This window comes from Aquila chrysaetos, chromosome 24 (genome assembly GCF_900496995.4).
Source record: "Aquila chrysaetos chrysaetos chromosome 24, bAquChr1.4, whole genome shotgun sequence".
In the NCBI taxonomy this organism is placed as follows: domain Eukaryota; kingdom Metazoa; phylum Chordata; class Aves; order Accipitriformes; family Accipitridae; genus Aquila; species Aquila chrysaetos.
The window spans coordinates 9646033-9667398 of record NC_044027.1 but is presented as its reverse complement, the minus strand read 5'-3'; the positions used below and the strand labels follow the sequence as shown (position 1 = coordinate 9667398).

At 47.8% G+C, this 21366-nt stretch overlaps 1 protein-coding gene across 8 annotated transcripts in view; it reads right to left on the bottom strand.

Moving 5' to 3' along the window:
* NSMF (NMDA receptor synaptonuclear signaling and neuronal migration factor) overlaps positions 1–21150 on the bottom strand; it is a 53442-nt gene extending 32292 nt beyond the window's left edge. For 2 of the 8 annotated variants that reach the window (XM_030000077.2, XM_030000078.2), the window contains exons 1-3: positions 20837–21140; positions 11870–11931; positions 212–691 (exon numbers count right to left, since the gene is read on the bottom strand). In XM_030000077.2, coding sequence (XP_029855937.1) covers positions 212–691; positions 11870–11931; positions 20837–20943 — 649 coding nt within the window. In that variant the 5' untranslated portion in view covers positions 20944–21140. Of the gene's footprint in view, positions 1–211; positions 692–6699; positions 7132–11869; positions 11932–20836 lie in introns of those variants that run through there. The other 6 variants (XM_030000074.2, XM_030000075.2, XM_030000073.2 and 3 more) reach the window with 5 other exon arrangements.
* Positions 21151–21366: the final 216 nt, after the last annotated feature.

The following is a 21366-nucleotide window of genomic DNA, read 5'->3' as shown; positions in this document are numbered from 1 at the left end:
AGCTTATTTCAAACTCCTCCTTTGACAATTCCTTTCCACAAATGCTGGTGCAAGGTACCAGTAAGGTGCCGCAGGGGAAACACTACAGGGCCCAACTTGAGGCACATGGCAACAAAATCTCCATGCTGGGATGAGACGGGTGTCACCTTTCACCTCTGTCTCGATGAGTCCCTTTGTGTCCTCCCAGCACCCAGCATTCACCCTTACTTACCAGACACTCGATCAACACTATACATCCTCTCCAGCCTTTTTCTGTGCCACCCAGTCTCACTGGATTGCTGCTGCTCCAGGTCAAAGGAATGCTGGGAAGGGGCAGCCAGCCGGGTGCAGTTTGGGCACTCCTTGGAGCCCTGCCGGCTGCCTGGCCAGCCCTTGCAATGCCTGCTAACACCATGAGAGCCGCCAGCACTGTGCACTTGGTGGCCATGGTGGCATTCCTCTTGGGCAGCCCCCTTCATCACCACCAGTTCCATACTTTCATTCTCATGGTCCGACAGCATCGGCCTCTCGCCGGAGATCGTGTAGACTCGTGGCTTCGGTCCCTCGCTTGGCATCTTCTCTGCCTGCTCCTCAGAGAAGCTCCTCTCAAACTTGCCGTCTGAGATGACGGAGAGCCTGCGCTTGTTCTGTGCTGCCTGCTGCATCTCAGGGGAGTCCTCCTGTCCGATGTAGGAGTCTGCTAACAGGTGATCTGAAACAAATGGCACACTTTCCTTAAAACCAAAGCACCCCAAACACTGACAAATTCAGGAGGCTCTTTGTTACTGTTGCAGAAAGGGGAAGGGGGAGAGAGATATGGTAGGTTCCCCCAGGAATCTTTTCAGATCAGCACGTGCCCATAGCCTTCTAAATCTCCAGAGCTGGTACCGAAATCAGAGACATTTCTCCCAAATACACCAAATATTTTAAGCGTGCGTGGCCATCAAACAAGGCTAGAAGCAAATGCAGGTCTCATTGCACAGCCTGAAAATGCTTATGTACAAAACAGCCCCTGTTCAGCTGCGCAGTCCTGTCTGCTTCAGCAGGTTTAGCCACACAAGGGCTACCGAGCTGGTGAAAGTTTGCAGAACAAGGACCAGCACCAACTTCTCTAAGAAGTGACAAACTCTGAGTGTTTTGTGCACCAAGTTATTATTTTTTTAGAACTAAAGGAAAGGGGCAAACCACCAGGGTTTGGTCCGTTCCCCCCCCCCCCCCCCCCGATTTTCTGCCAATTTGTTTGACATGAAAGAAAGACAAAAAAGACTTCAGCCGACAGCTGCAACACAGTGTCCCGCTCTCTGCGGCACCCCTGGTTAGCAGGCCTCATCATGTGTGCAGATGGCGACAGCACAGCCTGCGGAAGCTGTCCTGAAGGAAAATACAGCCGCTCCCTTTGTAGGGAAGGAAGATCGAAAGGAGAGAGGCCCATGAGTGCAACTATCTTTGGAGCCCACACACTGGATGAAGTGCCAGGAAATCTCAGCATTTCCATGGCAATTCCATGCATGAACCCAACAGTAGCTCCCACCCACCTGCTAATCCTTTTTTCAAGCGGCTGTTAATTACCTCTTACACTTCCCTTCAGATGGGAAGCAGCTAGGGGACTGTTAAAAAGGCTCAGCAGGGAATGCATTATTCATGTGACTACTACCCCAGAAAAAATAAAATCATTAGTGTCCAGCACAGACAGCAGCCTTCTAAACAGAGGCAGAAAGCAAACCCAAGCCTTTACTTCATTAGATATTTAACAAACATCTTTCCTGTAGCTACTGAGTCATGAACTGGAAGAATTTGGCAAGAATGTGAGGCTTGGCTACCTTGTAGCTGTCCATGAAGGGATGAAGGAGGAAGAGACCTATCTCAGGACAAGTCTGATGTTGTATGTGTGCAACATGGACCTTCTACTGCTGCCACATTCTGCTTCCTATGAAGTGCTCTTGTGTCACTCTGAAAAGAGCCCTCCCAAGCTGAGGACGTACACTTGCACCTTTTGAATCCAAAGCCCACCCTGGACTGTGCTTATGTTGCCCAGGGCCTCTCCCCCTGCTCTGAGACTGAACTGAATTGAATGGGTACTGATATAGCGTGTCACCCTTATCTCATTTTTCTGCTTGAGATACAGCTTCCTCCAGCACCACTAGGAGATAAATACATCTCTGGCCACTCTGCTCAAGAATTGACTGTCAGGACCATTTAGGGTGACACAAGTCAGGTTCATTTCGTTTGTCTCCTAGTGAGGCCTCGCAATCTCTGGATACTGTAGCTGGCAGCTGTGTGACTCCTTGAGCTGACCAGGAGGAGCTGCCTGTAGGAGTCCTAAAGAAAGAGCTATGCCTCTTGAATCTACAGCTGATGCTGTCTTTCCAGACTTCATGTGAAGTCCAAAACATGTGCCTAGGTGTAGTGAGGAGTCATGCACCTCACTGATACTGTCCAGGTAAAATATGAAAGGCAGGCAGTGGTCTAGTTCACCCACGGTCTCCTGCACAGAGACAGCGTGGACATGTGCACCTCTTCCAGGAGGAAAGCCTGATGGACAACACCGGCCATCACCAGAACAATTACAAGCAATTCAAGTGGAAGAAGCTGCTCTGCCAGCTGTCATTCAACAGCTTGTCCCCCAAGTCCTACCAGCTGCAGGATACAGTGTCATGGACCACCCAGTGCAGAAAGTGTTCACAGGCTCCAAAGTCTCTCCAACCACTTGTCGCCCCTCAGGAGGCAGCAGGCCACCACATTTGCTTTCCAGCAACTCAGACTCTCTCCAGTTCCAAGACTAACTGTGCTCTAGAGTGGGCATGTCTTGGGAAAACACCACCAAATGACTCTTCAAGACCTGCCAAGATCTGTGCTGGCTAATAGTGCCAAGCACACCATTTTTTAAATTAAAAACAAAGGCCAGTTTCAAGCACTTGTCTCAACTTGTCAAACTTACTAAGCTGTGTGGGCACAATGACACTACATATTTCTTAAGACACCACAAAATAGTGGCTGATGGCTGCCCCTGTTCCTCCTGAAATGAACACTTCTATGGAAGACGTATAGCCTCATTAGAGCAAACGCACAGGATTGTGCACCTTTACTCACACGCTAACAATGCCACAATTCAAAGATCTGAGAATTTCTGAACTCTGGTATCTGTGGGTAAATGGAAAAATGAAATGCCCAAAGTATAGTATGTCTGAAAATGCTGATAAACACAAGTGCAGAGAGACCAATTCCGGTCTCTGTTTTATAAGCACTGAGGTCTATTCAGCCCCATAAAATTTACAGACATGTAAGTGGGACCTCACTAGTTTCAAGTAATAGTCAATTTTTTACTGAAATCATGGCAGGGTTACAATTCTTGCCTGGATATATTTGACATAAACTACCTGTCTGATATAGCATGCAAAATGCAAGGATAATCCTTTCTTCCTACCTTACTTTTCCCTTACTCAAGGTGTTTTCACTTGTACTTACCTAGAAGTTTTCATGGTCTACACTACAAAGGCCTGCCACCACACCAATATGCTTTCTCTTTGTCAAACAATTGGATAATTTTTCTTTTCATTCAATTTATCACTGTCAGTAACTACACAGTCGAGAAGCAACTTCATATGCAAAGTGAATGTGAAGCTTTATTCAAGACTTCTGGTTAATAAAGAATTTAAATACAGAAAAAAGATACTATGGAACAAAAAGAGATTCAGACATCCATCATAATGAATTATTGGCTCCAAAAACAATCCTGCACCGTTTCAGGGAACAAGTCTGCCCTAGCATTCACACACATCTGCATTCACATACACCAGCAGCCCTGAGACGCTACCAGTGACCAGTTCCCTTGTCTGTGCTTGCAGTGAACTAGATTCAGGTGCCAAAGCACTGCACCTGCTTCCACTGTGGCATTTTAAGTTAATAGTTTGCTTCTGCTAGGAAAGAAGTCAAGCTGGTCCAGAAATCAATGCTGAATTAAGTCTGAGCCACAGGGACATTCAGTGAAGAGAACCGAGAAACAGTAACAGGGGACTTCAGCAATAACTGGAATTGCCTTCTAAGAGTCAGCTGAAGCAGACTTCTGTTAACACCCTCTGCCTGGTTACTGCTGCTCCATTTCTATTCATTTTCACATTGCTCTTGCCATCTCTCCCACAACCAGCTGCTCCATCAAACTGCCACGCCAGCCCAGGACAGCATGACTTGGGAAGCCTGGCACAGTGTCCTCCTCTCCAGCCACTCCAATGAAGCTGACCTGGTAATAACTCTGCTCTCCCACTTGCTTTCACCAGCAACACCTTTGTCTCACACAGCCGCAAAGCCACCTTGGAGCAGACAAATCAGGTTCCTCAAACAGATTTCTTTAGGTTTGTGCTCTACATGGATTTATGGTGCCTGAGATACTTAGCGGCAAGATGAAGGGAAGAGGACCAATGTACTTGATCTGTAGATCATGTGTCTATTGGTAACAGAAACATCCAATTTTCATCACTTCCCTGTCTACCTGGGCTAAGTCTAACAACCTGTCCAGAACCTGGGGGCTTGACAGTCTAGTCCTGAGGGCCAATCCACTTCTCATCCCCCTTGTTATTTACTTGAACATGTCTCTTTGGCTTCACTTGCTCCTCTGATATTTCTTTCTTCACCTTCCATGCAGCACTGCCCAACACAGTCATTAGGGCATGCATATCACCACAGACATGACCACCAACAGCAATAGTAATCTGTACTGGTTAATATGCGGTATCTTGGGAAAGAAAGAATCCACAATCTTGGTACATGTAGTTCCTGATAATCAGGCACTTATTACTATTAGATACTTACAATACATCCTTTCTCATTCAGTAACTCTAACTTGAGCACCTCCTTTGACCCAGGTAACTAACCGTGAAAGGACTTCCACATTTTCTTTCACTGCCACAACAGTTTCTCGAGAGGAGGCAACATGCTGGGATAAGCCTCAGCTGACTGATGCCCATTCACAATAGTGGAGGGACTCATTGAGCCAAACTCGTATCTGATGCAGACTGCCTTGTAACCCCATGGGATGAGAAGTTTATAAATCAAGGCAGAATATAGCCACAAGGCATAGACAGAAGCTTAAAAAAAAAGTGCCAAATTTATTACTGTATTTAGCAGCCAAACTGATGATTAAAGCACCTTAGATTTAAAACCTCAGCTCCAGCATTAGAAGCAAAGTGGCAAAGGGGAATCCAGATAAACCCTATTAAAAAAACATCTGTCCTCTCAAAAAAATAAATTTCAGAAAAAGAATTCTCTCTTCCCTGCTCCACTTCAGCTGGACCTCTCTGGACCTGATGTTTACAGTACCAACTTTAAAAGAAAGAACTGTCTTGGCCACTGAAGATGAATGGGAAGATTTTAGGTTTACAGTATATGGACTTGCAGCATTGTTCGTAGCAGTAGAAATTAAGTTAATGCTTTTTTTATTTTACACCAGTAGGAGTCCAGGTGATATCCTCAATGAGGAGAGCAGACGGGTGTACTGGCTAGAGCCCAGGGCACTGCAAAAACAGTAACATCTTTTCAAACAGCACAGCTGAGCAGTTTCTCTTGCAATTTCAATTCTGAGACCTCCCGTATGCCTGCCACTGCCCCTCAGGTGTGCTAAGAGGCTGTCAGGTCCTGTTCTCCTCTGCTCCCTCTCTGAGCACGCATCGGAGCCACAATGCAAAGCTCCCTACCATGTCAGCTCTGTCCTTCCCAATGCTAATGTACTGCAACGTGACCCCACCAGCACAGGGCTCCTGCCTTCAGAGACAGGCTGGCAGCTGACCTCGCTGGTCTGCAGGGTTGAAACATAGTCAAGAAATAGGCATAGTAAAAAACAGGACATTTGTTCAAAATATTGAAGCATGAGGCAGGGATATAAAAACAGGGATACAACAATTAAAAAAAGGTCACAGTGGCATTTCAGCTGTGCAGTAGCTTCAGAGTCAAGTGAGCGAACGACATGCACAATGTTCGCTATGGGATTACCCGAAGCCTGACCAAGTGAGCCCTGCTGTGACATTATCGGGCGCCTGACCCTACCGCTCCCAAGGATGGAACGTCAGACACTTCTCTGCAAAGCCACAGAGAAAAGACAAGGGCTGCTTCAGTAAGGGACCTGCTCTGAGAAAACAGAAGGTCGCTTAACTATGACAAAATGGTTCCAATTAGTCGTCTGCGCTGAAATGGGCCTAGGAAACAAACAAACTGAAGATGCTGTTGACATTGTGCCTCATAGATGAGTAACCTTTTAGTCTGGCCTGTAACATTAATGTGAAAAGATGAAATTGTTATTGTGAGACAAGACCCAAAGGAGCAAGTGGCAGCTCCACCACCGGCCTTAGCATTTCCATGGTAACACCGTGACCTACGTTTTTATTCACTTTATAAGCAAACATCATATTCCACCTCAAGTTTTATGATACACCCACACCATACCTGTGCTGGCCGAATGTGGAAGCAGCCTGAAACCCTCAGAGATGAGATTTCACATCCCTGCTCTGCCCTGAACTCAAGCTGCCTACAAACCCTTCTGGAGCATGGGCTCTTTCTAGAAAGTCCACCTCCACTGCTCAAGGCCAGCCACACCACGTCAGCACAGGATACACTGAGAGAGCTGGGCCAGTGTGGCAGTACACCCCCCACTCCCACACCAGATGCGCTGCTGGGGTCCATCCTGGAGACAGAGAAACATCGTCTAGAGAAAAAGGCTGACTCGGTGCTTACCCTGAATCAGGCTCCACTGGCAGCTCCATAGTCTGAACACCAGCAAATTGAAGGTCCCTCTTAAAGCACTGTATAGCTGCAGCCTTACTTAATGGCTTCATAAAAAACACAGTTCATGGGTCACTTGCTTGGACTGAAGCACCTGCAAAGTCTCAGTCAGGCTGGAGTTTCTCAAGCCCCATGTCAGTTCCTGGCAGTGTCAGGAATCTCCTCTGTTGCATGGCTGCTGCCCTCCACACACATCCCCCCTCTTCTGAAGCGGCAGAAGCCCAGGGTGCAAAGACAAGCGGTTGCTTCAGTACAGTCTCTGCATGTGGCACAGCAGCCTCAGCAAACATGTTTTGCTCCTGCCACCACTACCCATTGCTATTTGGCTTGGGGAAGCTCACAGGTGCCCTCTTGTCCTTATGCACTCAGTGTTTTCGCTGACGGCTGAAACATCTTGCAAAAACAAAGGAAAGAAGCGAAGACGACTTCTTTTGAGCTTAAAAAGAAGCTTCTTCCACTTTCAGGTAACTATCCCCTTTAGTCTGTACTGATGCAAACCAGTCAGAGTAGCCATGCTGTTACTGCAATAACCACAGCAAATTTGGGTCAAGACCAGCTAGGCAGTTCTGGCCCAAGGCCCACCAACTCTGCAGCACCAAGCACACCTTATACTTGCTGGGATCTTTCCCTCCCTCTTGCTCCCAGAGCCTTTCATGTGCAGCTTGCCCAGAGCAGCCAGCCTGCAGCAGGCAGACCAGTGCTGCATCCTACAGAGCTCCAGCGGCAGCAGTAGCTGCCCTCCAAATAACCCAACTGAGCAAAACAGAAACTGCCTGATAAAGAAGTATCAGGAAAAAACCCAGCATAACCCCCTTCCTTTCCTCAGCAAAGGATCCTTGTGTTTGAATCCCATCTCACCAGGGTGCACCACTGCTCCCCGAGAGAAGAGGAAGTTTCTCAAACGCTCCACTTGCTGTCATTTTTAATTTCACTGCCCCATGCCCTCGGTATCTTTTTCCTCTCATAGTTCCAGTACATGGAGATAAAGAAATCTAAAGCAGTATCTCAGTGTGGGGCCTCTGACATCTAAGCTGGGAGAAGGGGCCTCTGGGAATGTCCAAAACTCTTTATTCCACAAGCACTGGTGGGACTCTGAGTGATTATTTCTTCTGCATTTTGCTCTCTGCAGCCTTTTTACACTTCCCTTTCACAACATTTCAATCCTTTTCCCTATCTTTCTTCTAGATCTGTCCCAAGTGACACCCACTCCTACACTAAAAGCATGCCACAGACAAGATAGAAAGTCTTTGGAAGGTACCAGAAAGCTACGAGCGTCAGCAAGGACTCTGGCAACAGCCTTGTAGTCAGAATGAATGCTGAACCTGGGAGAGTGCTCTTCTTGGGAACCTTCCCAGACCTTCAGCCTGCATGAATATGCCAGCAATGAACAGAGGCAGGAAGAGAGCAGGAGACATATTACCACCTCAGCACCAGCTCCCTTCACAGATCCACGTCCTACCAGCTGCAGCAGAGCCCAACCCTCCCTTTTTCTAATTCCTCAGAATATCTTCTAGATCAGGAGAAAAAAAAAAAATATCTGAGTGATTCCAAGGGGACAATCCCTTCATCTCCTGCCAACAACTTATACCCCGTCACCAGGCAGCTTCCCTGTTCCAAAAGGGAAACAAAGAGAAGAAAAATCTGTATTGCCATCATCCCTGCTGTAACCTCACAGGACATGGCCAGAGCACTCTGAGACAAGCAATAGAGGAGAGTACCTCCCAAGTACTGGAGGTACCTGGAAAAACCTCATCCAGAATAAGACCTCAAAGAGTTGCATAGAAATAGCCACACAGTATTTCTGAGCCATGAAATTCTCAGGCCTCGCATCAGGAAGAATCAAAGGTGTAACCAATAACAAATACCGTCCCTCACCTCACCTCACCTTCTTCTTGCTATGTATACACCCTGCAGTACTCTGCAATCCTCTTTACCTCCTGCTGATGTTCAATTCCATACCCGCTGCCCTAGTGAAGGAAGCAGAGCATGGATAGACTGCAATTTTATTGAAAACAGAAGGTAAACAAAGCCTTGCAAATAACTCACCCCTCATTAAAATGCTCGGACATGGCAGCTGGCCCATCCTGATGATATACAATCCCTCCATAGTTCTGCATTACCACTCCCCAATTTCTTAAAGCCATTCTGCCACACACATACACACAAGCTCTCCAGAGGAGCCACCAGAAATAGATTCTGGTGTGTGAAAGTTACCACCAAAGAATAAGCTCTTTGATCAGTTGTGGAATGTGAAATAAGAGGTGGGATGCAAAAGCCATCATACCACCTCCTTTCCTTGGAGTCGAGGGACTCTTAAAGATAAAAAAAGTCAAACCAAAATCAAAAGTCAAACAATCCTCAGAGAACAAGTGCAGCAGAAATTGAGTAAGTTGGGGCAGTCTCTGCACACTTGGCATCTCCATCCAGATGGTGGGTGTCCTGTGTCTGCCTGGGGAGTTACAGAGCTCCACCCTTCTGCCGAGGAGTTGAATTAGCAGGTAAAGCAGCAAAAGAACTGGCATCCCAAAGATTCACACCCACCTCATTTTCTGCATGAGGATTGTCCTCTGCAGGGAGAGAGGAGGGTTCTAGCTCCTGGATATGCAGAAGAGGAGGATCCTCCCCTTCCCTCCTCCATTTAGGCCTCCACTGTCCTACTGATGGCTCTGCCACCTTCCTGCTCTTCAAAGACAACTACCCTTTTCCCTCACTGCATTCATTAATGACTTTAAACCTTTCTTAAACCTTTTTTTTCTGGACTATAAACTACTGAAGTCAAGGCCTGCCTCCTTCCATTCACATTTAGGCTAGAGTCTTAATTCCAGCTGCAGTCTGGTGGCAGTGCAGGGAGCATCCACATATACAGTTAGTGTTATTACAGTGGAAAGCAGGCCTATCCCACCACGTAAAGACACTCACATGAAAGCCCAGAGTGCTACGAACAGAGACATATATGCACTGAGGACTCAATTCTTCAGTGTGCTGAGCTTTCTGGACCTTGGCCACCAACACATGCAAGTTGGAATTTAACTACAGGATGCTGGTGGGCTTGTACCATAACACTGGCCATAACACTGCCTCTCCTTGCTCTTTTCAGCCAAGCTGATGAGTCAGAGCAGATTCAGGTACTTCTATATATGCTACATCTTCAACTTGTGTAGAAGAGGCCCATTCTTTGTTTTGCTGGAGTCACTGAATGAAAGCTAACCATACAGCTTAAGTGCTCTGCTGAGCCAAAGGTGAAGCATTCAGAAACTTGCAGAAGCAATACTGAGATATACAGAATTTCTGCAGGAAGGAAAGACTTGACTTCTCTGTTATTGGACTACTGGGACAAACAAAAGGGAGCCAAATTTTGTACTCTCAACATTTTTGTAGGACAGCAACCTTCCTACCATGGTTATTTATAAAGAAATGTTACGTACTGTGTTAAATTATACACTGCAGAATTTCAAAAGATGACTTAAAAAATGATGAATTTTTTTTTTCCTCTTCTATAAACATTTAGTGTCATTTCTAGGGATCTTTCATTATTTCCAAGTCAATACTTAAGAATCCCATAAGGATTGTGCACCTCTCGCTGCTTGATTCTTATCTGTGCCAATGAAATTCACTTGGATTCAAATACAATCTCAAGCCTGATACACCAAGGGGACAACGGGTATGAGAAGGTTTCCCTGGGGAGCTTACAGATATGTCACAAGCACAGAGAGGGTTTAAGTGCTGGTCTGGGGAGCCCGACAGCAGGGCATTATCCAGGAGTCACATCAGCTCCCTTTCCACATTCTCATCTACAGTCAGAGCGGAACAAGCAACTAGGAACACCCATAAGGCTGAGTAAAACAACAGCTTTTTAAGTGCGCCTCATAGAGGCTCCTACTCCTTGGCTTTGACCAGGGTTCCCCAGGTCTCAGACACGTGAACAGATCTGCCATTTCCCCTCATTACCATCAGAGATTCTCATTACCATCAGACATTCTCTATCTGGCCTGAATGAGACCCCACAGGTACTATGAGGGCACTACAAAGTGAGCAGGAGACAACACTTCTCCCACTTCTCCCTGTTGGAAACTGGGGTGGGGGACTGGAGAAAAGGACCAGCAAAGACTCCAGCTGACAGAAGCAGCTGCAAAAATGGCCATGATAAAGGATGCTTTTGCCATTCTAGGAAGCCTCCTCAGACCTGCCCGGCCTGTCTCTGCACTGTCTGTCCAACCCTTTCCTTCCCTCTGCCTCACAGATGCTTCATCTCAGCTGCATTAAACCCCAGCCTTTTTCTACCCTTCCCTTCCTACCACCAAGTATTGTAAGTAATGTGTCACTGGAGTTTCTCATGCCTGAAAAAAAAAAATCCAAGAAAACTGCAGTACATTGTTTTAAAGCCCTCCCATTCACAAAGTTAGCACAATTCAGCCAAGGACAACTTGAAGGTCATTAGAACAGATCCAAGAAAAAAAGGCAGGGACTCATTCAGCTGGCTGTCAAAGACTAGTGTGACTGGGCTTGCTCTTTTAGCAAGAGGCATTCCCTGCCTGTAGAGGTTTAAACACACACACTCACAATTTACATAAAATGATAACATCACTCTATATTACGTTCTACTAGCTAGCACATGCTGGTGTCCTCAACTAGACAAGGCAAATGTCATTTTAACCCCTGTTGAAGCAAACCGTGGGAATAAATCCAGATGTTACCTTTGCCAGCAAAGACAGATTGCTGTATGTAGACTAAGCACGTCAGTTAACACACTATAATTCGCCTCTTTTTATTCCCCAATGAAAGCAAGACCTAGGAGTGACAAACCAGTGCAGAAGCCTTGTGCAGTGCAGTCTTTCACTTCCCAGTTGAAACATCTTCCAGGGACATCAGCTCTAGGGGTGAATTTATGACAGGGCACTTGTCCACTAAACTGAACTTGTTCCCACAGCCCACCCAACCCTCGAGTCACCAAACTGCCTTTTCTCCTCAAGGGCTTCACAGACCTAGAGGGTGACTCCTCCTGCCTCTCTGCTGCAGAGATCTCACACTAACCCTTTATGATAAATACACTTTCTTTTTAAGGCCTATTAATAAATAGGTGCATGCACATATGGATATAAACAAGGCATGTCAATTCTCTTACCTGAGCCGTTTCTGCCTTCAGGATGGTTTTGTGAAAGATATTCTCCAAAAGCCCTTGCCGCTCTGCATATCCAAGCATCACAGAAGGCAGCAAAGGAGAGAAAGAAAGAGATGGGCAATGGTTAAAGGCCAAGGAAAGAAGGTACAGTTCAATATCAATATACTGCTGTTTTCCTCCAGCTGCCTTTCCCTCAACTTCAGGTGACACCAATTTAAACATGCTGCAATAGCAGTGGGCTCTTCCTGGTTAACACACCTCAGTTTTCCCCTGGCCAAAGGGGAAAACAGAGTTGGACTACAAGCCCAGGACTGTCTTAGTCTTTAGCTTCTCTGTTAAAATGAAAAAAAATTGAAATGCACCTGCATTAAACTTGGCCTTGTTTCTGTGATGCACATAGGAACTGGACCACTGTCTCTAACCACCCTAAGTTAAACCCCTTCTGGCAGCCCAGGGAAGAAGGTATCTCCAACCCAGTCCCAACCATCACTGCAGCCTTCTACTCTGGTTCTAAATACTCCTATCTGTGAGCAACCACAGCTTAGACGTTAATGCTAATACCCATTTTACCTACCTAAACCCTAAGTTCTCAAGCACCAGCTGTATCAGTATTTGGATTACTGGACAACCTTATTTGAGACCCCCATGACACCCCACAAAAGCGGTTCCTGGTTCTCTGATGGATTCAGGTCCCAGGGATGACTGAGATTTTACTGAAATACATTAAGAATCAACCAGGCAGGGTGAGCTCAACCCTTATCACACATCAAGGCCTACATAAGAGAGCAAACCTATGAATATTCCAACCAGGGAAAAGCTTTCTGCTTGCAACCCACACAGGAAAGGAATCCTTGGTCAAGGCATGCATTCCCTGGTATATAGTAAATACAGTCTCCAGTCTCCTATTGCCAGGACATTTGTAACATCCTTCTGCTGCGCTTGTTCTCCTGTACCCAACAGACCTGTGACTCGAGAGAGCTAATACCAGTTTTTCCCCTGCCATCCATCTTCCCCAGGTTTGTAGAACAATCTTTTCCAGGTCTGCAGCATCACAATCAGGCTGATATTTGCCAACGGACAGTCCAGGGCGGAGGCTGGCAAACAGTGAGACAAAACAGCCACCCACCTCCTTGGCAAGCCAAGCCAACAAAATCCAGCACCCAAGCACTCTCAGCCTGCAAGCACACCAGCGTGTCTTGGGGGAGGACACAAAGACTTGCTGCAACAGGGAAGACTCTCCATACCAAGGCATCATGTCCACTGTCCTCCTTCAGAGGTGCTCAACCTCAGAACATCCCTCTCCAGCTCAAGCTGCCACAGAAGGCTACACTCATAACAGCCATCAAAAACCCAAGTGGAAAATGGCTTTGACCTCCAAAACAACCTTCTGCTTTGCTACCCCATGCAGCAGCACATCACAACTCGTGTAGCCAGGATTTTCCCCCACTGCTTTTACACACCTCCTCCCAAAGGGGAAAAGATTAGCAAAGCTACAATGTACCTCCCAGAGCCACTAGAGCTGGAAGGAGTGAGAAGTCCATTTGTCATCCACAGCCAGCAAGAGGGGATCGATATGAATGATGAAGAAAGAGTAATTTAATCTCCCTGGGACTAAATTTCAGCACAGCCAAATGCAAAATGCTTTGGAGCAGCGCAGCTGGAGCTGTGCAAGAACCAAGGTTTAACCTTCTGCATCATTACAGGCTAACATACAGTGCTGAGGTTTTTTCCGTTTCCAGATTCTTGCCTGTCTAGTACCAGACTGTACCTTTAGACACTAGCCTGGGGTGGCAATTGCCAAAACTGTCTTCCTCAATGCCTAAGCACCCCCAGGGATGGTCAGGCAGAGGCTCTGTCATATGTACAATTAGCATGCAATCCCCACTACAAGGAACAAAGGGATGGCCATCATGGTTCATCCATACAGGAGGGCAAGCACCTCATAAATGTTCCTTGCACCCACTACCTTTCTGTCTGAGCAAAAAAGCAGGACTTGGTCCTGGGGCAACACACAAATGTAAAGTTGGGAGCTGGACTGTGACAACTTCAGGGAAGTGGTTGAGTCACCATCCCTGGAGGTATTTAAAAGACATGTAAATGCGGCACTTAGGGACATGGTTTAGTGGTAGACTTGGCAGTATTAGGTTTATAGTTGGACTCGATGACCATAAGGGTCTCTTCCAACCTAAATGACTCTATGATTCTAACATCAGGCTATGCAGCCGCAAGAGCACTCCTGAGCTACTCCTGCACTCCATCTTAGAGGTGGTTAAGGCTCAGCCAAAGCCATGGCCAATCTCACGTAGCACTGGCGACAGCCCTGCTTTGAGCATTTGGCTGGGTTTAAGACTTCCAAGATCTCTTCTACCAAGAATTCTGGGACTTCAAGGCTTCCCATGAAAACGCCTGTCCTTGCAAGGCATCATCATCAACACCGTTCACAAACAGGGCACTTAGACCCTTGGCAAAGACTCTGAAGCTTCTCTTGTGCATCAGCAGTCATTCCATGTAGAAAAAAATAACAAGCAGCAAGTTCTCAGGTAACTTATCAGTGAGACAACATGGTGATTTACACAAAAAATGCTTAAATATGATGACAAAATTTAGTCTGTAACTAGTTTAAAAGCTTCAAGAGCATGTTAGTGCATCTATCATTCTCTCCATTCATATCTCTGCCAATGCCCGAAGCTGATCTGTCTGCCTTAAAATCTGAACCAATGCTTCACCCTTAGTTTGCAAACCACAGGCTCAAAAAATCAGTACCAAGCACTTCCTAAGTCCCACACTGCAAGTGGCTAACATAGAGCTAGAGAGAAGCACTGCCACCCTCCATCCCACCTTGTTCCGTGGAGAAAATACTGTCACTCAGAATAAAAGCCTGAGTTTAAAGGTGCTGCAGCGTCTCTAGCCTCACTCTCCTGTTTCCCCAAGCAAATGAGGTAGGAGGGTAAAATCCTAAGTGCCGGAGCTCCCAGAGAACAGGCGATACCCAGACCTCTCCTTGCAGGTCAGAAGCACAGTCGAGGAGCATAGAGCTACTCAAAAACTTTGCTGCCCAGCCCAGGCTGAACCTGCAGTTCTGTCACTACCGTTCCACTTTCACTGCTCTCAGATGCTGCAGGCCAACCTAAGAGCAAATGAATGTGGCTGCTTGATCACAGTTATCTAGCGACAGCTAATAAGGCAATGACGCCTGCACAGCACAATGTGCAACGGGGGTTTTCCAGCCAATTACACTGCAAACTTCAGACTAATTTTTTTGCCTATTATCTCAGTGGTTCCCTTCTACATTCCTGCTTCCCAAGTGCCATCAGCTTCTCCTTGGCGGTGCCTCAGCTGATCTCCCACAGATGTCTGCATGTGCCCTTTGCCAAGGGGACTCTGCTGGCCACGCTAGTTCCTTATGCCTAGTCTCCCCTTGCCAAGCCTTTTATGTTCCTTCTCTGCCCTCACTGTGCTCACAGTCACCCCAGTTTACCAGCATCTGCCTGTATCGTTAACGTGCCATTTACCCCCTCTTCCTGGCTACCTGCTGACTTGATCAAAATAAAGTCAGAGCAAAATTCAAACATGGTAGCTGCTTTATTCATCCCATTCTTTTCTATTTCTTTTATCAACGCACTGTATTAATACAAGTCACACAATCGTACTTTTCTCTCAGCTCAGTTTTGCCTCCACTATCACAGCCAATGTAGTTCAAGTCCCATCAAGCTGCCTGATGGCATTGGACAGAAAACCCTTCAACTGGGCTCAGAGCAGAGACACCTCAGGATAATTTAACAACTAGCAAGAGATAAAAAAGAAAACTTGTTTCACATAAATGAGATGAAGTACAAGGTGCCTTACAGATACACAGGCCGATGAGCTATAACCCTGAGTGTATGACACCGCAAAAGCTGTGTACAAATGAACAGGTAGTACTGACAGGTAATCAGCTAATGACATGACAAGTTTAGCCCTGACTCATCTAGAGAGAGGTTTTCATTTTAGTGGCAGATCAGACCTGCAAGTTACACAGTCAGCACAGCTTCATTTAACAAAAGGACATCAACCAGGGACCATAGCCTTGGTATGCTGCACTACTGAGTCTAACCAGTAAAGACAAGACTGCCATTGCCTCAGAGAAAACACCACCATCTTCTCTGGCAGCTTCTCCATCAGAATGACTTCAAGAGTGCAGAGGGTGAGATGGGGTAGCATAACACAGGCAGCAAAGGCAGCCACCCTTCTGAGGGCATTTTTCAGTACTCACCATGCATTAGATGTCAAAGCTGGACTCGGGTCTGGAAGAGAAACTGAGATTTTGCGAAGAAGCATAGACGGTCTAGACATACATTTGCTACAAGGAGGAAAGTCACCAAATAACAAAGATCTCAATTACAACACGATGAGCACAGAATAGCCTTCATGTCTCTGAAATAATCACATCAACAGGATAAAATGGGCCTTGATATACACTAGCAGCTATGAGAAATTGATGCACATAAATTTATGCAATCCACCAAACTGACACTGAACTGAGTGAAGAAATGTGTATTGAAACACTCAGAGATACACGAAAGACCTGAGATAACTCCATTTAAAGCATAGCAACAAGCTAAGCAAAACCTGGACTATTCAGGAGTGTTACATGGAAAAATAAAGAACACCCACCACCTTCTTGTGTTCCTTCAGAAGTACTGCCCAGAGGAGTTGCAGCAGGAATCTGTTGTGACAGCACATGACAGTGCTGCATCTCAGGAAAACAGGAGAAGAGACCTCCTGCATCATCAGGACCTAGGTCCTCCTACAGCAGCAATCCTACTCTTGTCACTAAGCAGAGAGGGGAACACCTCCAGCATATCCGTAGTTAACAGCTCAGTCATTAAAGACTGTTGACACCTACGTTGTTGAAACCTAATAGTAACAATACCCTGACAAAAATTAGTTTTCTGAAATATCTATATAGGGAGATGGTAGCTGGAAAATTTCAATTTTTACATCTTAAAGTTCTAAATTCTCACTCTCAAGAAAGGGAAATCGGATGTCAGCAATGGGTCTTAAAATCAAAGACCCCCCCAGTCTTGTAGGAATTTATAGTCACAAAACTTGGACAGGAGGAGAGAGGACAGAGCAGGAAGAAGATAAAAGAACAAGGTAATCAAAGCATGACAGAGTTCATACCACTCACAGGAAAATTCACAAGCAGAAAAAAGGAATCTAGACTCCATGAAGAACCCTAATCTAAGCCAAAAATTGCTCATGCAGTAATAAACCTGGGATAAGGAATGCATTCAAGTACCTCAGCATTTTGTCAGTGCAACATTTACCCTTTCGCAGCAATTAACGCTTTGTGGCCTCGTTTAAGCCCACTCTCTAGCCCTCTCTAGTCAGTAGAGAGGGAGTGAGACCAAATTCTTCTCTCTCTGTGGGGTATTTTGGACTAGATGCCAAAGTCCTGAAATTAAGCAAGATGAACCACACTCTAGACTCAAATATTTCTTGCGCTAACTATAGTAAGGAGAGATGGTTCTGGAACACCCAACAAAAGTCTCATGTCTGTTTGCTCACACTATCACACGCTCCCAAAGAAAAGCTGTATGCCAGAGTAATACAAAGCAGAGCTGCAGGAAAAGACTTACTTTATTGCCACATTTGGGGTGCCAGTATTGTTCTGTAGGTGTCAAGGCAGCAAGGACAAAGAGAGCCCATTTCTAAAGGCTTTGGTTCATCTGTGCCCTTGAAAGTATACTAAGGAAGCCAAGGAGCGTGTGTCAGACACCATACAGGCCAGGACCCTGAAAAGAACCTGCACAAGCCCAAACCGCAGCAGCCTGGGAGCTGTCAGCAGAGGGGCAGCACCAAGGTCATGACTCAAGGACAACTGCGTCATCCCTGCCTTCAGCGCTTGTGCCCCAGGAGCTGCAAGGCAAAAAAGCGCACACAGGAAGGAAACACAGTATGACAGCAAGTTCTCGCATACAAGCATTTCAGATTTGATCAAAGCAACAGCACCGAGCCACAGTCACTTCCCAGGCGCCGTACGCAGAATCAGTGTACAGTTCACTGCAACTCTCTCAGGAGAAGACAAGACTACAGAGACCAAAGTTGGCAGCACTGTGGATGCTCTCAACAATGTTAGCACAGACCAACTATGCCATTATTTTGTAAGAAGCTATTTAAAAGACCTAGCACACAACAAACTGCATGGAGCTTAATTAATTCTCCTGGGACAGGAGACTCCCCTGAGTCGCTCTGCAGAGATTTTAATTTAAGGATCTAGGGAGCTTGCACCTTCTGCTTAGATCACATTACTCACAACAGCAAGCAAATGATGCTCCCTGCTCAGTAAGACAGTCAAATGCACACACACATACTCCAGCCACACATAATAAATATACATCAGTGGCCACTTGGACTTGCAGCGAATTTGAGGAGGTAATTTTTCTCTCAAAAAGAAAAGTCAGGAGAAATACGAACAGGGCAGAGCTCAAGAGGTGCAGAGAAACAATCCCAGGGCATCTCCTCCTGCAGCATGAGAACAGGATCCCACAGCTGCCTACACGAAACCACAGGGGACCTGATCATTGCAGCAGTGCTACCCACACAGGTGATCCACGTCCCCATCTGTCTTGGGAAGGTCAAAATAGTCTATCTCTGTAGCCTTATCTACTGTCCTGCAGCATCCTCACTGTAGATAAGGAAGATAAGGACATGTGGGACACATGGAGGATGACCCAGGGCAGAGCAGAGGAGCTGTGTGTGATGTGCTCTGAGCACACCTTTCAGCAGGTGGGTCATCACCGCTGTAGAAATTCTAAGGGTGGCAGAGACTACACAAGGCAGGGACTGAGATGAGCTTGGATTGGCAGGATGGAGGCTTGTCCCCACCAGCACCTTCTCCATGCAAAGAGGCAATGCAGGGAGTTCCTCAACAAGTTCTCTGCCCTCCCCAAAGACTTTTTCAATTAGGCATTTCTAGCACAGGGCATGAACAGCAAGACACGTAAGAGCACCTGTCCTGTGCCATGGTCTATGTGACCAGACACTCTTCAAGGACTTTATGTTCCCCAGCCCAAGTCCACTCAGCTAACTTTTCTGGTCAAACCACCACAATTCACACTGCCAAGGGACACCTCAGAGCTCCCGCCTAACAGTAGCGGCAGCTTGTCAGTAGTTACAGCAGGTATGTAGTAAAACAGAACCCCAGAGGCACGTCTCAGACTCTACACAGTTGATACTACTTGAGCAGCATCTGCCCATCCTGGTTTAGGGCTAACAAGCCATTGCATTCAAAACACATTAGTCGCTCCCAAACACCCACACTACCATTTGAAATCTTACCAACTACTGAATATGTTGTTTGTGTGACTGGCTGTCTAATCCTACTCCCAGAACCCCATTACAACAGTTATGGTGCATTTTGTGTCATTTCTGTATAACCACCTGGCTGACATCTGCCAAAAAGAATCCCACTTCCAGATCTTTGAACACCATCGAAAGCGCTCATGTTTTCGTTACTGGTTATGGAGCATCATAATGCGGGGAAAAGTTCCAGGCTCTGCCCGGACAGCTTTCTCCAGAGGCACTCCAGACTTTGAAGGATGAATTTCTTTACAGCGTAAACAGACAGCAATATATAGACATCTTTGGATCTCTTCACTTCAAACCGTAAGACTACCTTTCCTCCCAGCACAGCAGAGATGCCGTAATGCTGAGTTACAGTCACAGAGAGGTGACTGAGATCTCTCAGCAGCACGGATCGAGTCCTACACATGACTCCAGGTTATTCTAATGCAATTTTGTCTAACACAAAGGAAGCATTATATAATGCAGCTGAAAAGTTTATTTCTTCCCATTTTTTTCAGCAGCAAAGAGCTAGTCTAGATGTGGCAGAGATACTGACAGACCTACCCCTCTACACAACCGTGCTGTAAGAGCCCCTAAAAAGCTGCGCCAATGCCCCCAAATAGTCACCGGATGATTGCCGTGACACTTGCACTGCAGCGTGGGAGAAGGGTTGTTCCCATCTCTCTGGGCAAAGGGCACTGTAGCAAAGCTCATCTGCAATAGCTTTTTAAACCTAAGTACAACCAAGCAGCAAATACATTTTTTAGGATCTCCCATGTTTGATACTAATAAGCACTGGGACGAGACAGCAAGTGAAATGCTGCACTGTAGGACAAGCAATATAAAAACGTAACAGGCACAATATGGAACCCAAACCTTTTAACTGGTCAAGGTAGCGGCTTGGGACACTGCCAGAGAGGGCAGATGTGGTGGGTCCAGATTTCCACGCAGTAGGTTTTCCGTTCAAAGGAGCGATACCCCTTAAAGAAAGCTGCTGACTTTGCCCTCAGACACACAGATGGCATTTTAGCTGATAAGAAACCAGCGAGCAAACTGCCCGCACTTCCAGTTCTCGAAGATTAGAAAGATCCAGCCCTGACAAATCCACTTCTGAACCGCTCCTTGCCACCCCAGCAAATAAAAGCTGCGGATGACATTAGCCGGGCCGGCAGCAAGAAGCGGGGACACCTTTGGAGACAAATCCCCTCTCCAAAGGCTGAGGGTCCACTGTGTGCGGGGGGAGCACGGTGCACCTCAGCCACCAGCCGGCTGCAAGCGGGTGGCTGCTTTTGGGGGGCACCGCAGCAGCCAGCGAGGGGGACTCACCAGCGGTGTCCTGTGGGTGCGTGCCAGGGCCCCTCCAAGCTCTCCTACCCCAGGCTGCCATTCCCGAGCCCCGGCGGGGAGAGCACCCTGCCCCGAAGGCCCTGCACGGCCGCCGCTCCGGCCCTGGGTGACAAGCCCGGGGGTCCTGCCCGCAGCCGGCCGCCTTGGCTCGTCCCGAGGGGCTCGGGGCCTTCCCCCCCCCAGCTCGGCGCCCCGCGGGCAGAGCCGCCGACACGCCCGGGGGCGGGCAGGGTCCCCAGCACCGCGGGGACTCCCTGAGGCGCCGCCGGCGGGGCCCGCTCCCCCGGCACCCACCTCACTTTGGCCGCCACCGACGACATGGCCTCGTTCCTCAGCGTCTTCCTTTTGGACACGGCTGTGCCCATATTCGCGCGGGGGGGAGCCGCCGGGGGAGCGCTCATCGCACGACCCCGCGGCTGCCCATGCCGCGGCGGGGCCGGGTGCCGGGGCGCGCCGCCGCCCCTCGCTGCCGCGCTCCCTCAGCGCCCCCCCGCCGCCGCGCTCCCCCCCCCCCCCCTCCGCTCTTCCCCCGCTAGTTCTGCGGCGCTCCGCCGCGGCCGCTGCCTCCTCATTGACTGCGGCAGGAGGGAGGGCCCGGGCGCGGCCCGCCGCCCAGGAAGCGCCGCTATATTTGGCCGGCGGCTCCCTCCTCCGCCCCCGCCTCCTCTCGGCTGACATCATGGCGGGCTGGCCGGGCGGGGGGCGCCGGCCCCGCCTGAGGGGCCGAGGCGGGCGGTGGGGGGGTCGTCTCGGCCCGGCGACCCCCGGGAAGGGCAGTTGTCCCCCGCCCCTGCGGCGGCGTCCCGCGTTCGCCGCGGCCCTGC